Source organism: Cataglyphis hispanica, chromosome 5 (genome assembly GCF_021464435.1).
Source record: "Cataglyphis hispanica isolate Lineage 1 chromosome 5, ULB_Chis1_1.0, whole genome shotgun sequence".
Taxonomy (NCBI): Eukaryota; Metazoa; Arthropoda; class Insecta; order Hymenoptera; family Formicidae; genus Cataglyphis; species Cataglyphis hispanica.
The window spans coordinates 2,206,197-2,218,703 of record NC_065958.1 but is presented as its reverse complement, the minus strand read 5'-3'; the positions used below and the strand labels follow the sequence as shown (position 1 = coordinate 2,218,703).

At 37.5% G+C, this 12,507-nt stretch overlaps 2 protein-coding genes across 3 annotated transcripts in view; one reads left to right on the top strand and one right to left on the bottom strand.

The window, feature by feature from the left end:
• Nucleotides 1-333: 333 nt before the first annotated feature.
• Nucleotides 334-2,585, bottom strand: LOC126849526 (uncharacterized). Its single transcript, XM_050591456.1, has 2 exons — nt 2,397-2,585; nt 334-1,615 (listed from the first exon to the last, which is right to left on the bottom strand). The coding sequence occupies exons 1-2, from the start codon at nt 2,505-2,507 to the stop codon at nt 572-574; spliced, it is 1,155 nt and encodes a 384-aa protein (XP_050447413.1). The 5' UTR covers nt 2,508-2,585; the 3' UTR covers nt 334-571.
• A 2,203-nt stretch (nt 2,586-4,788) lies between these two features.
• The window catches only part of LOC126849529 (protein vestigial-like), a 46,318-nt gene continuing 38,599 nt past the window's right edge, over nt 4,789-12,507 (top strand). For both annotated transcript variants that reach the window (XM_050591460.1, XM_050591459.1), the window contains exon 1: nt 4,789-7,475. In XM_050591460.1, the coding sequence (XP_050447417.1) occupies nt 7,275-7,475 (201 nt within the window). In that variant the 5' untranslated portion in view covers nt 4,789-7,274. The remainder of the gene's footprint in view (nt 7,476-12,507) is intronic.

The window sequence follows — 12,507 nt, the reverse complement described above, 5'->3', positions numbered from 1 at the left end:
GTTGGACACGATTTGATACAGTCAAGTGTTTGTCGAGACACTATGTGTTTTCGGCCGTAGTTATTATTTATTTTGCAATACATATAGTAAGAATTAAATAAAATTATATTTATTTTGAAAGTAAATTTTTTCTTAATCTTTGTAATGAAAAATTAATTATGAAATGTTTGAAGAATGAGAATATAATTAATATAAAATTGTTATAAGTTTTCACGACACACAGCCTTTAAATGATTCAATGCATTAACTTATCTAAGATCTCGCCGCTAATAGCAACTACTTTGTTTATAAAATAAAGTAATTATTAAATACATGTATATACACAGAAAAAAATATTTCTATAAAATTTTATTCATATAAATAAATGATATTAAAAACATGCGAATATTAGAAATACAATATTTCATGAAATAGCCTCAAAATATCGTAATTTACAAATAATATATAAAATATTATATATTTTATGCATAGATAGATATAGTCTTAACAATATGAAGAGAATCAGTTTAAAAAAATAATATTTTTATAAATATGTATATTAATAATATTGATTTAAGTATTAACTTAAAAATTAATACTCTTCGGCGGATACTGCTTCATCAGCATCTTCGATTGTCCTTCTGAATCGAAAACCACCGGTTACACCAACCGAGGGAGACAGTCCATGGCCTCCCGGGCGTGGTTGAAACTGAGTATGACCTCTGATGAAACCGTTATTGCCAAAGTTTCTTTCAGCCTGGACGCCGAAGTGCGGCTGCACTCGTTGTCCAGGAACTTTATTCAGTCCTCCGTAGACATCAGCCGTTGTGCGACCATTGTTATAAATATTACGATTGGCATTAAGATCCCAGTTAGGTTGGCGGTTCGGGCCGCTCAGAGGCTGCGTTCCCTGGAAGTTTATTGAAGTTCCTTGTGGTTCAGCCTCTCGCCTGAAGCGAAAACCACCGGTTACGCCAACCGAGGGAGAGAGTCCATGGCCTCCCGGGCGTGGTTGAAACTGAGTGTGACCTCTAATGAAACCCTTATTTCCAAAGTTTCTTTCAGCCTGGACGCCAAAGTGCGGCTGCACTCGTTGTCCAGGAACTTTATTCAGTCCTCCGTAGACATCAGCCGTTGTGCGACCATTGTTATAAATATTACGATTGGCGTTAAGATCCCAGCTAGGTTGGCGGTTCGGGCCGCTCAGAGGCTGCGTTCCCTGGAAGTTTATTGAAGTTCCTTGTGGTTCCGCCTCTCGCCTGAAGCGAAAACCACCGGTTACGCCAACCGAGGGAGAGAGTCCATGGCCTCCCGGGCGTGGTTGAAACTGAGTGTGACCTCTAATGAAACCCTTATTTCCAAAGTTTCTTTCAGCCTGGACGCCAAAGTGCGGCTGCCTTCGTTGTCCAGGAACTTTATTCAGTCCTCCGTAGACATCAGCCGTTGTGCGACCATTGTTATAAATATTACGATTGACGTTAAGATCCCAAGTAGGTTGCCGACTTTGGTTGGGGGTCTTGGGGCGACTTAGAGGCTGCGTCGCTTGGACATTTATTGAAGTTTTTTGTGGTTCTGCCTCCCGCCTGAAGCGAGAGTCACCAGTTATATCAAAATCTTTTTCGGTTTGGTCAGAATTCTATAAAGAAAGATCAACAACATTGAAAATATAATTCTTTTGTATATATAAATACATGTTTATTTCTTGACACATTCATTTTAAATTTGAATTTATAACTAAATTGATTTTTAAATAATTATATTTTAATTTACATTGATTATTAAATTATCTAAATTTAATATCAATGCTTTATATTTAAAATGAAAATATTCTTTTATTAACAATAAATATTGTTTTGTCTAAATGATAAATTGATGGCACAGTGAAGTTACACATTAATATATCAAAACAATAGAAATTATTCTTCCAAAGACAGTTTTTTTTATTTATTACCGTATTTAGAAGTTATAAGTATGCAAGAACATATAAGTATGCAAGAAAGATAGAAATCATTCGAGAGAGTGCAAAGATACTTTTCAACCTAGAAAATTTCCGTTCAATGACAATTCCAAATTTGACAGTTGCCTTTGTGAGTCATGTGAGAAACACAAAGTAATTGCGGTGTGATATATAGTATTATAATATATGCATAACCATGTATGTATAATTACTAATTTTTCATGCTACATCAAATGAGGCGATAATTAATATTGCATTTATAAGAAGAGTTTTTTAATTTTAAATGTGTGAAACATCGATATATATTATGTTGAATTTAAATAATTAAGTAATCAAATAGTAATTAAGAAAAAAATGTATAAAAATCAGTTTAGCTATACGAACTCGAATTTAAAATAAACTTATAGATTTCAACATTAATTTATTTAAATAGTATATTACTTAAGTTACAATTACTTACATATGAAAGAATCGGACCAGTGGGCAATGGAAGTGGCTTGGGTTTCCACAAATCAGCGCTCGCATAAACAATAGCACACGATAAGGCCAGCACAAAAATTAACAGCTTCATGGTTGATATTAATTGTGTTCTTCTAAGAAAGTAAGAAATGTTTTCGTTTCTACTGCGAAACGACTTCTGATGCCTGTCTACCTTACCACGGTCGCTTATATACAAACTTTTGACTACGGGGATGTACTCCCAAGATTTTTTCCGTTTGCATTATCTGCCACTCTGGGTAATACCCAACATTAGATTTTTGTGCGCCTGTGAGTTGAGTTTACGCAAGCATCGCTCGCGCCGGGAAACCCTCGCGCAGTGTAACCAGATGTAAAGCTGTCATGTCACGAACATATTTCTTTCAACACGTGCAATGTTACAACAATCATTCACATACCGCACCTGCGTTTTCCAACCATATGAATAATAGTCTTTTATTTTATCTCGTCTGACGATATTTTGACGTGCAAATACGAATTGACAAAAATACAAATGATAAATAATGAATGTCGTCATGTGTGCAAGTCATATCATTTCTCTTATTTTTTTTTAAGTAACAGATGTTATTCTAAATAATTATATGTATAATTATTAATAAAAATATAAAAAAGAAACAAATTTATATTTGGTTTTTGTATTTGAAATCTCACTATCATGAAAAACTTTTAGAATAATGAAATATGTTCTACTTTTCTTTTAATTCGTAAAAATGCGTGTATTTTTATGATTTAAGTAAATGTTCTTATAATGTTCTCTCTCTCTCTCTCTCTCTCTCTCTCTCTCTCTCTCTCCCTCTCTCACGCATACACATATACATTTATATTTTCAAAATAAAGTGTAAAAATCTAATCGAAAACCATAAGTTACGTTCGAGGCCTATATATATATATATATATATATATATATATATATATGTGCGTTTCAATCTTTATATTAATTTAAAAAAATATAACGTATGAAAAATTGTGAATTAATTTGCGCAAGACAGCAGTGTGTGTGTGTAAAATAAATCATATCATAAATGCAAATATATGTTGATATGCAATTAATCATATATCGAATATAGATTATCGAAGCGGCGAGATAAAATAAAGAGCTTGAGAAAAATAATATGAGTGATTACGTTTTACGTAATCGAGGGAAAAGTTCACGGAGATGTCTCGGTAATCCGCGAATCGGGAATGTCCCTCATTCTGTATCGCGAAGACAACGACCTCAACAGTCGCTTGCTGCTACAAGATAAAGACTCTCTTTGTAATTGTAAAAAAATAAAGAGCCGGTGATATCTCGTAGAAATGACGTAGGCTACAGACTGAAAATCCTAAAAATCATTTAATTATTTGCCAACTCTTACCGTTTTTTGATACAGAGCCTTATCTGTGCTCAATGGATTCACTTATCTACTATTTTCTTTTAGTCCCTTCTTTTATTTGCTTCTTTAATTAATAATCAAAATGAAACTATTTGCTTTAATTTTGATCTTATCTCAATTATCATTGCTTTCTGCTGGAAAAAATTAGTAGACAAAACGAAATCTGTAAATGCTTATGAAATACTAAATAATTTAGATATAAGATAATTTAATTTAATTATTGTTACAACTGCATTATGTGTAAATTATAATATTATTAATTATGCACATTTTTGCAATGTAAATGCAATAATGTTGTAATTAAATTTTATCGCTATTTTAAATTTATAGAAAAAATTATTATTTGATGACAATATTCAAATACATAAAAATAAACTCAATTTTATTAAATATTATTTGTAACTCACATTTGCATATTAAATAACTATAACTATCTACTATAACTTTAACTAATGAGACTGATTATTTCAAGATATACAATACTTTCGAGTTAGTGACTATGTTCAAAATTTTAAAATTGGTGATAGGCTCCGTTGAAGAAGAGACAACCGATCAATATGTGTTCAGTCGAATTGTATCGAGGCCAAGAAGCAGTTGTGCAACAACAGTTTTATCGTAGATTTTTAACAAAGGGCAACTATGAAATGCAGTTTTTCTTCAGTGCTACTGGTATTTCCTTTAGAAAGTCAAGGAAATTAAAAAGATTAAGGATGTAAAAAGACGAGCAAAGAGATAAAAATCAATGATCATAAACGTATAAATAATTGAATAAAATAGCTGATAATGAGTATTCGTCAAACACATTCTCAATGTGTTTAATATATTTAATTATTTTTTTTTCTTGCATTTATTTTCTAGTGATGTTATTCTAATATGTGCAATATGATTATTAAGCACAATGATACTAAATATATTTTTTGTATATTTTTGTATATCATTCTTATATGAGAAGCATGCTCCAATTTTCTCTGAATTATTTTAATATTTAAAGACGTATCCTTCTCTAATATTTTTACATTTATTTACAAATATAAATTATCCACTTGTAACATTAAGGATCAACTCAACGCATTTTGCCTCCTTCTCGCTCATCCTTATGTAAATTCAAGTTCATCTTGAAGAGCCTGCCGGATGTAGCTGAAATCAAACCGTAAGTCGATCGATTGGTGCCACGTGAAAATGCGATTTCTACGACAGCAACATTTCCGTAGGAATTCCATCCTGAAGACGCCATCTTCTCCTCCCCCTTTCTCTCCCTTTCGCCACGGCAAATTAAGCTTCCCAAAACACCACGAAACTGTTAATTAAGACTCATTATGCGCGTTACAGGGGATGGTTGCCTGGGATGGAAGGAAGGTGGCCGTAGCCGTAGCGGAGGATGAAGACCACGAAGAAGCCGGAGGAAGGGGTAGAAAGTGGCAGGGAGCGGAGATGATAGGCGGGGGGGGTTTAACCCGAGTACGAACTTCTTAATACCACAGCTGTAGTCGGGTTCATTGTGGGATCAATACGGGGAGAGTCCGTGGTAGTGGCAGGCCAAGTGCGATTGGCTCCAACAATCGGGCACGGCGATTGGCCAGCACCGGCACTACCAGGAGGCGGGTTCTATCGCCACGAACCCGACGTGTTGGGGTGGCGGAAAAGAGGAAGAGGACACGTTGCGGCGATGCCGCGCGCTCGAAAAGGACGGCGACGGGGACGGCTCGAAAAAAGACAGCGACAAGCTCCAGGGAGAGAGAGGGTGACACACGGTGTCGTGTCTGGGGGATTTCAGTCTGTGTTCACCCATGAGAGACACACCACTAGCGGCGACACGCTCCGCTCACGTTGCGAGGGTGAGGGCTCGTTTTTCGCTCGCCAACTGATCGTTCTTTGCCATTTGTCTTCCGCGTTGAATTCAAACACATCGCGATCAAAGTCTTAGATTGGCGAAAAAGATCTATGGAATAAATTGTGAGACTAGTTGTACATGTCATCTTGGACTGCAGGTGGTCCTGCGTATGACATATGAAATGAAGTGTCGAAGGCGGTGACAGTTCTTGTTACTAAGTGAAGTGACAATGAAGTGTTAATAAAGAAAAAAAAATTAGACAGCGTGACAATTAGATAGTACTCTTTGTTGACAAACTGCAATTGAGAAAGAACAGTTAAAATTTTTCTAAATCATAGATAAAATTGTGTGTATTAGTACAAGTGATCTGACAGGTGATATGAGTTGTAGAGATCAGTGATAATTGACCTGTATCGAAAACAAAAAGATACCTGAAAGAAAAAATAAAAATTTGGATAGAAAGAAAAACTTTACAAGTATTAATTATTGGCATAAAACAAATTTGGAGAAATTTCTGAAAACAAGATCATAGAAGAGAAAAAGTTTCATGAGGACTGTTATCAGGCATATGCCTAGCATATGCCTTTGTTTATCTTATCCATCTTCGTAGAATTCTTAGTAAGTAAGAGATATTGTATATATGTCGCAATTCGACATATCTAACTGATGACAATTATCTGAGTCCTTTCGCATTTGCACAACGCACTTACCAAGGCAAAAGAAAGGAGAGCGATTGACTTGTGCAACTTGCATTGCTTCGGCTATCTTGAAGAATTAACTGCGTGTGTCCATTAGTACTCGAGAAGTAAGAAAGAACGCGTGGAACTGTTTGTCATTTGCTAAAAAATATTTTGCCGTATTTTAATAAAAGTGAGAAGAATTGTGTCTGAACGAAATTGATGAGCATATTTTAAACTGTGATCAGCTTGCAAATGCCTAATTTTTTTCTGTTTTCTCCGCGATATGCATGAAGGCATTTTGTGATTGTGATATAGCGCTGAGAAAAATTAAACATTTCTCTATAATAATATTATTAAAAATAAATTGCCATTTTAATATATGAACGTGCGCGAGACACATTCTAAAATTATAAATATTGAAATTAAGTATTATATTATATAAACAAATACATTTATTATTATCCCTGTGTGTTAATTTACTGACTCGATAAATTTTTAAATAAACGTATCTTGAACAATCGAAGTAATTGGTGTGAAAAAAGAATATAAAAGAAGACAAGACACTGTTAACAGCAGTATCCAATTTTTTATGAACGATACACCAAGCTATTAATTACAGCGCTGATTTCATATATCTGTAAAGATCGTGAATAATTTTAAATATTTAAATCATCCTGTCAAGCCATCGAAGAAACTAAAATTATTCATATATATCTCAAAACAGTTGACAACAATATATTAAACTACCTCACTGTCGCACTATGTGTTACACGGACTGTTATCCTTAGTGTCGAGTCTAGTGATTTCGAATGATCCTTCACGCTTGAGCCAACCGCGGTGCGCCATCGACGCAGTTGGAGGACGAGTTAAGGAGTGGTGTTATTCAAAAGGGTGGTGCGACGTTCGGGTACGCAAGTCTGCAGGCCAGCTCTGGGGTGCCGGGCCCGGGCGGGGTGATGAGCTGCTCCGATGTGATGTATCAATATTATCCTTATCTTTACCAGACCCATCGGCCACCGCCGCCGCATCCGACTCATCCCCATGCGGCCCCGCACAGCCACCCCCATGCCAATCCTCACGCGGCCCATCACAGCCCGGCCAGACCGGCGCCCTTTCAACCCTTCCCGGCGGCTACGGCGACGCATCAGTATGACAGGGTGAGTCTACGTCTCTTTTATTTTGATCATTGGTTTAACATTCTTACCGGAAACTTCGTTGGTTTTCAAAGAGGAGAGATGCAAGTTCCTTACCAATCTCAATAATTTGTATAAAAATCATTAACAGTAAAATATTAATATAAGAAATATTAATTATAAGTTATATAAAATTACGAAGTTCATTTACATTCAGTCTCTCTCTCTATATATATGTAATAACTGAAATAAGGTAGATTACTCGGTTGATCGCTGATTGATCAATTTATTTAATGATGCTATGATACGAGATAAAATCTGCCGTTGATAGACGAGATAAAATCTGCCGTTGATAGACGAGATAGAAAATTGTGCGAAGGCGCTAATAGAATACGTCAGAACGCCCACATTTTTAAAGTGGTTTATTAGCACAGTTTTATAACCTTGCTATAGGACGCTTATATCCTTAAACTGCCCAAAGCAATTAAAAACAGATCCGCCTTCGTTAGTCATTAAGTTTGACGTGTTTGATAAAAAAAAAAAAAACGATATATCTCTATATATGGCAACAAACACTCTTTACTGCCATATAAATTAAATCAAGGAAATAACTTTACGATACAATTTACTTCAAGATATAACTTAAATCGCATAATATTTTTTTTTATGAAATTTTTATGAAATATATATTTTTTTACATATATCTTGTTATATGGGAAATAATACAATGAAGAGAAAGTGACATAAAATACATTGTAAAAAAACAAATACTTGTTTGATTCATAATCGAACAAGTATCATTTACATACAAATGACTTAATTATGGCTAAAAATATTACGTCTCTTTGAGAATTTTCGATACATTAAATTCTCTTGAACTCCTGATTCTCGGTCCTTTTTTTTCCCCTCGGTTTTTATTTAATCTGCCGACTCTCAGATCATCGAGTTCCCCCAGTTGCCGAATAGCAAGTAGTCCTTCGAATCACTCGATTCTCGAATCCTCGATCTTTCGTATCCGCGAATATCGCCCAATGGCCTTTCTTAGAAATCGAGGAACCCTATCGTCAGACTAATATTGCGTCCAACTACGCTCATCCTGAAATAGTTTCGAGACCAGGACAAGAAGAAAGTTTTCTCGGGTAACGCGTGGAATCGTCTGTGCATCATTTTAATTTGTCTGCTGGGAGATCAGGCGTTGCATCTGCATTTATGCATCCGTGCGTGCATCGTAGGGTGTCGAGCACCGTTTCGCTATCTTTTCCGGCTCGGTAGGAAAGTAACGTTTCTTTTTTTCCAATATCATATCTCTTGCTTAGATAAAATTAAACTGTAATTAATGATACAAATCCGAGAAATTCTTGCGAGCTTTAGCTTTTCGGAAAACAAAGACATTTTAAGAATGAAAATGTGTGAGAAAATTTTTTTAAAATATTTTTTAAATATTATTTGACAGAGAGAGAGAGAGAGAGAGAGAATTAATATATATTATACATATATTGCACTTTAAAAATGTTATCAAAAAATAAAAAAATTGTATAACGGAAGACTCCATCTCTCTCATAGAAAAAAAATATCATATTTACAATTTCAATAAAAACTTTTGAAATTTAATGGCTCGAATAAGAAGAAGAAAAAGAAGGAAAAGGCGGGCTTTACAGAACATCTTTCAGAAGTAAAATATGTTAAAAACTGTGCAAAATTAAAAATTTTTATATCATAAAAAAAAAATAGAAATTTAATCCTGGCAGAGGACGTTTAGATTAATGAAATTTTCTTTTTAGTTTTATTTATAATTTCAGAATTATAAAGATTTCTTATTTTCCTGAGTGTTTGGAATCTTTAACTTTTCCAGTCTACATAACCATGTAAATCCTTCTTCAGAAATTTATTTAAAATATAATTTTAGATTAACCAGAGTTCAATTAATCAAGGCAAGCTGGCTATCTCTCTTTCTCTTTTCCCAAGATATATAGTTATGAGCATCGTTGGCCCATTTATCTATCAATCTCCCAGCAACATTGTAGAAACACCAACGTCCCGACGTTCTCGCCACTCTTCTCTTTCTCTCCCGTGGCCTCGCGATCGCGAGATAACATCCGGCAAAAGCGTTAAGCGCGAGCGATACGAGCGAAGAGGAGGAAAGGAGGGAAAGCCGATCCCGGACAGCCAGACAGGACAGGTTCTCCACGAAGGAGGCTCCCCCGAGGGAAGAAGAGGGAGCGCCGGGGCTCACACCGGCTCATATCCTCGGGGCTTGGGTAGTTCACGCGAACGCGGCGCGACACGAGTTTACTTTTATTTAAATCTCTCTCCTGCTCTTTTTATTTAGGGCCCCGAGGAGCCGCGAGAAACGCCGCTCATTTTGCTCCTTTGCGCGGCCTCCGTTCTCTCTCTCTCTCTCTCTCTGTGTCCCTGGTCTCTGAATTAATAGCCGCGCTCTAGTGTTTTTCGCAGTGTGTCGGCCGCAACGTGCATGCATGCGTACGAAGGCGCGTACCGACGTGACGCACGTTAAAAATGCGCGTCGTTTTCTCATGGGACGCACCGAAACCCCCATGCTTTATCGCTCTCGCTCGCTTGGCCGAGTAAACGGGCGAGTATTCAACTCGTGGCGAGGACTTTACTCGCGAAGAATGATATACGGAGTGTCGCGGAAACTGCGCGATTCTTTGGAGAACCGCAGACATTACTTAATTCCTTAAAAAAGAAAATAAAAATATTTCGGAAAAGGACCCGAGTATTCATTATATCAGTAGCCGTTATTATTAGCCATTATCATTATTTAAATACAAAAAGGGGAGATCTGATTAAGAGAACTCGACGAGTATATAATTATATTCCTTGAAATGAAATGGAATCTTATTAAGAATAATTGTAGAATCCATAAACTGATATCATCTTCGCATAATGCGAAGGTTCGGCGAGGAATTAGGCAATAGAGAGAAAGAAATTCAGAGGTCGAAGCGCGCACGGTTGTTTCGTCGGAGAAACGCGTGCACCGAGGAAGAGGCAGGTGCTGGTCGCAGGAGAAGCCCGCAAGAACCCGGCTATCCTTCATTAGCACTCTCGTTACTCGACTGCCGTTTCTTCCACGCGCAGCGAATGCACAGATGCGGAGACTGCATCGCTCGTACGGGCGATCTTGCAACATCCTCGCAAGTTATGTCATTCGGTTTGCACTCGAGTCAGTTAATGAATATAGTGGATGTAAAGGCGATTTAATGTACTGAACGGCGAGTGCGTATCTGTCTGAAAAAGTATTCAGAGATTTAAGGAATTTAGAATATTTTATCAATATTTATTTTACTTTAACACCTTATCCGTCGTCTTCGCGACATGTGAAATTTAAAAAAATTTCAAACTCAAAGCATCTAGTCGAGAAGACTCCAAAATTAAAGAGCATATTGGATATCTAGCATTCAGTCATCTACGGAGGCTCGAATCCAAGATATATCCTGGAGGATTTGAGGAATTTGAAACTCCGAGCTAATAGAATTCAAAATATTTTGAATCTAGGGCACTTAAGGGTAGAGAATTTTACGAACTCGTGTAATTCGGAGACGACCGCCGATCGCGAATGAAACCGAAACAACGTTGTCAAGTATCGCGTTAATCGAGTTCTATCTAATAATTACCTGGTTTCCCTTCTCGGCGAACGATAATAAGCCACCGGGCGCCTCCTTCGCGAAAGTGGTAGAGACACCGTGGCACACACCGTGGCAACGGTCGAAAAAAACAAGAAGGAGAGATTGGGAGCGAGAGAGAGAGCGAGCGAAGAGCAAAGGCGAGATAGAGTGAGGAAGAGAGAGTAGTCGTAAAAGCGCATTTTTCTCGGGTATCTGGCCGATTAATGAACCGATGTCGTCGCCAGGACCACCCCGAAGGACGCGCGTACGGGACGCGCATCCCTCGCGAGAGATAGACCGACCAGCGCGGTCCAAGACTATAATACCTATCCTATAACCAGCTCCTGTCCGTCCTCCTAGCAGCAGGTCTCAAACGGACCGCGCGCCTTTACCTGACCAAGTTTTACGATCGTCGCGTCGAGGTGGCGATGTGTCCTCGTGTTATCGTCCCGGCGGGATCTGGCCCGGCTAAAGCAGCCTCCTGCCACGGTTTCTTTTCTTATATTTCTCATTCTCCCCCTTTCCTCACGTGTATCTCCTATTCGTTGCCCTCGCGATTAAAGAACGAAGGACGCCGCTTTGCCAACTGCATGTTCATCAATTTGACTTATGTTAGTCGCGGTGCTGTTTCGGTGAGGAAAAATAATAGCAGTAACGATAAGCAGGATTGCTTTATCAATTTTTCATGCGTGAAGGAATGATTAGAAGTATATTATTTAATTCAATATATAAAATTGATTTCATTAATAATTCTCTCTGAGCGTATGCTTCAGAATTCATGTTTAATTTTTAAACGGCAATTTTAATTATCTCAAATTTTATCCAGGCTTTTCTCTTAGATTTTCGAGATATTTTTAATGCATTACGTTCGCGTAATTTGACTCACTTGCCATTATTACTCTCGTAATTAATAATTAACGAGATTATCGTCGGAGCGATCGATTTGCTTTTCAACCAACTGTCAATATGTTGACAATCTTTCACGTGGTGTCGACACCGCGTCGAGTTTCAAGCTCTGGCATTTCTGTCGCGTTGTATTAGGAGAGATCGACTACCGTCCGGTAATTTGTTGTTCTCGCTTCGCCGGAATAAATTTCCACCGGGACTAGTTTCTCGGCCAGAGTGCCGTAGCCCTGCGCGCCCTTTCCCCTGCCGTCTATGCATTCCATCTATGAGATCGCTGTCGCAAACGCTTATACAACCTGTCGTGGAAAATCACCGCAGAATGCGACGCCGATTTCTAAAACCGCGAAACGATCCCGACAGCCGAATGGAACTCGACCTGTTGATCGCGAAGTCGCGAGGCGGGAAGCCGATTAAAATTCCATAAAATTATCAGTCAAGAAAGTAGGAATTATACAATCTCGTGCATCTCAAATTAGCCGTGAATAAAGATTAACGATCGCGCTTACTGATGAGAAAAGAAAGTA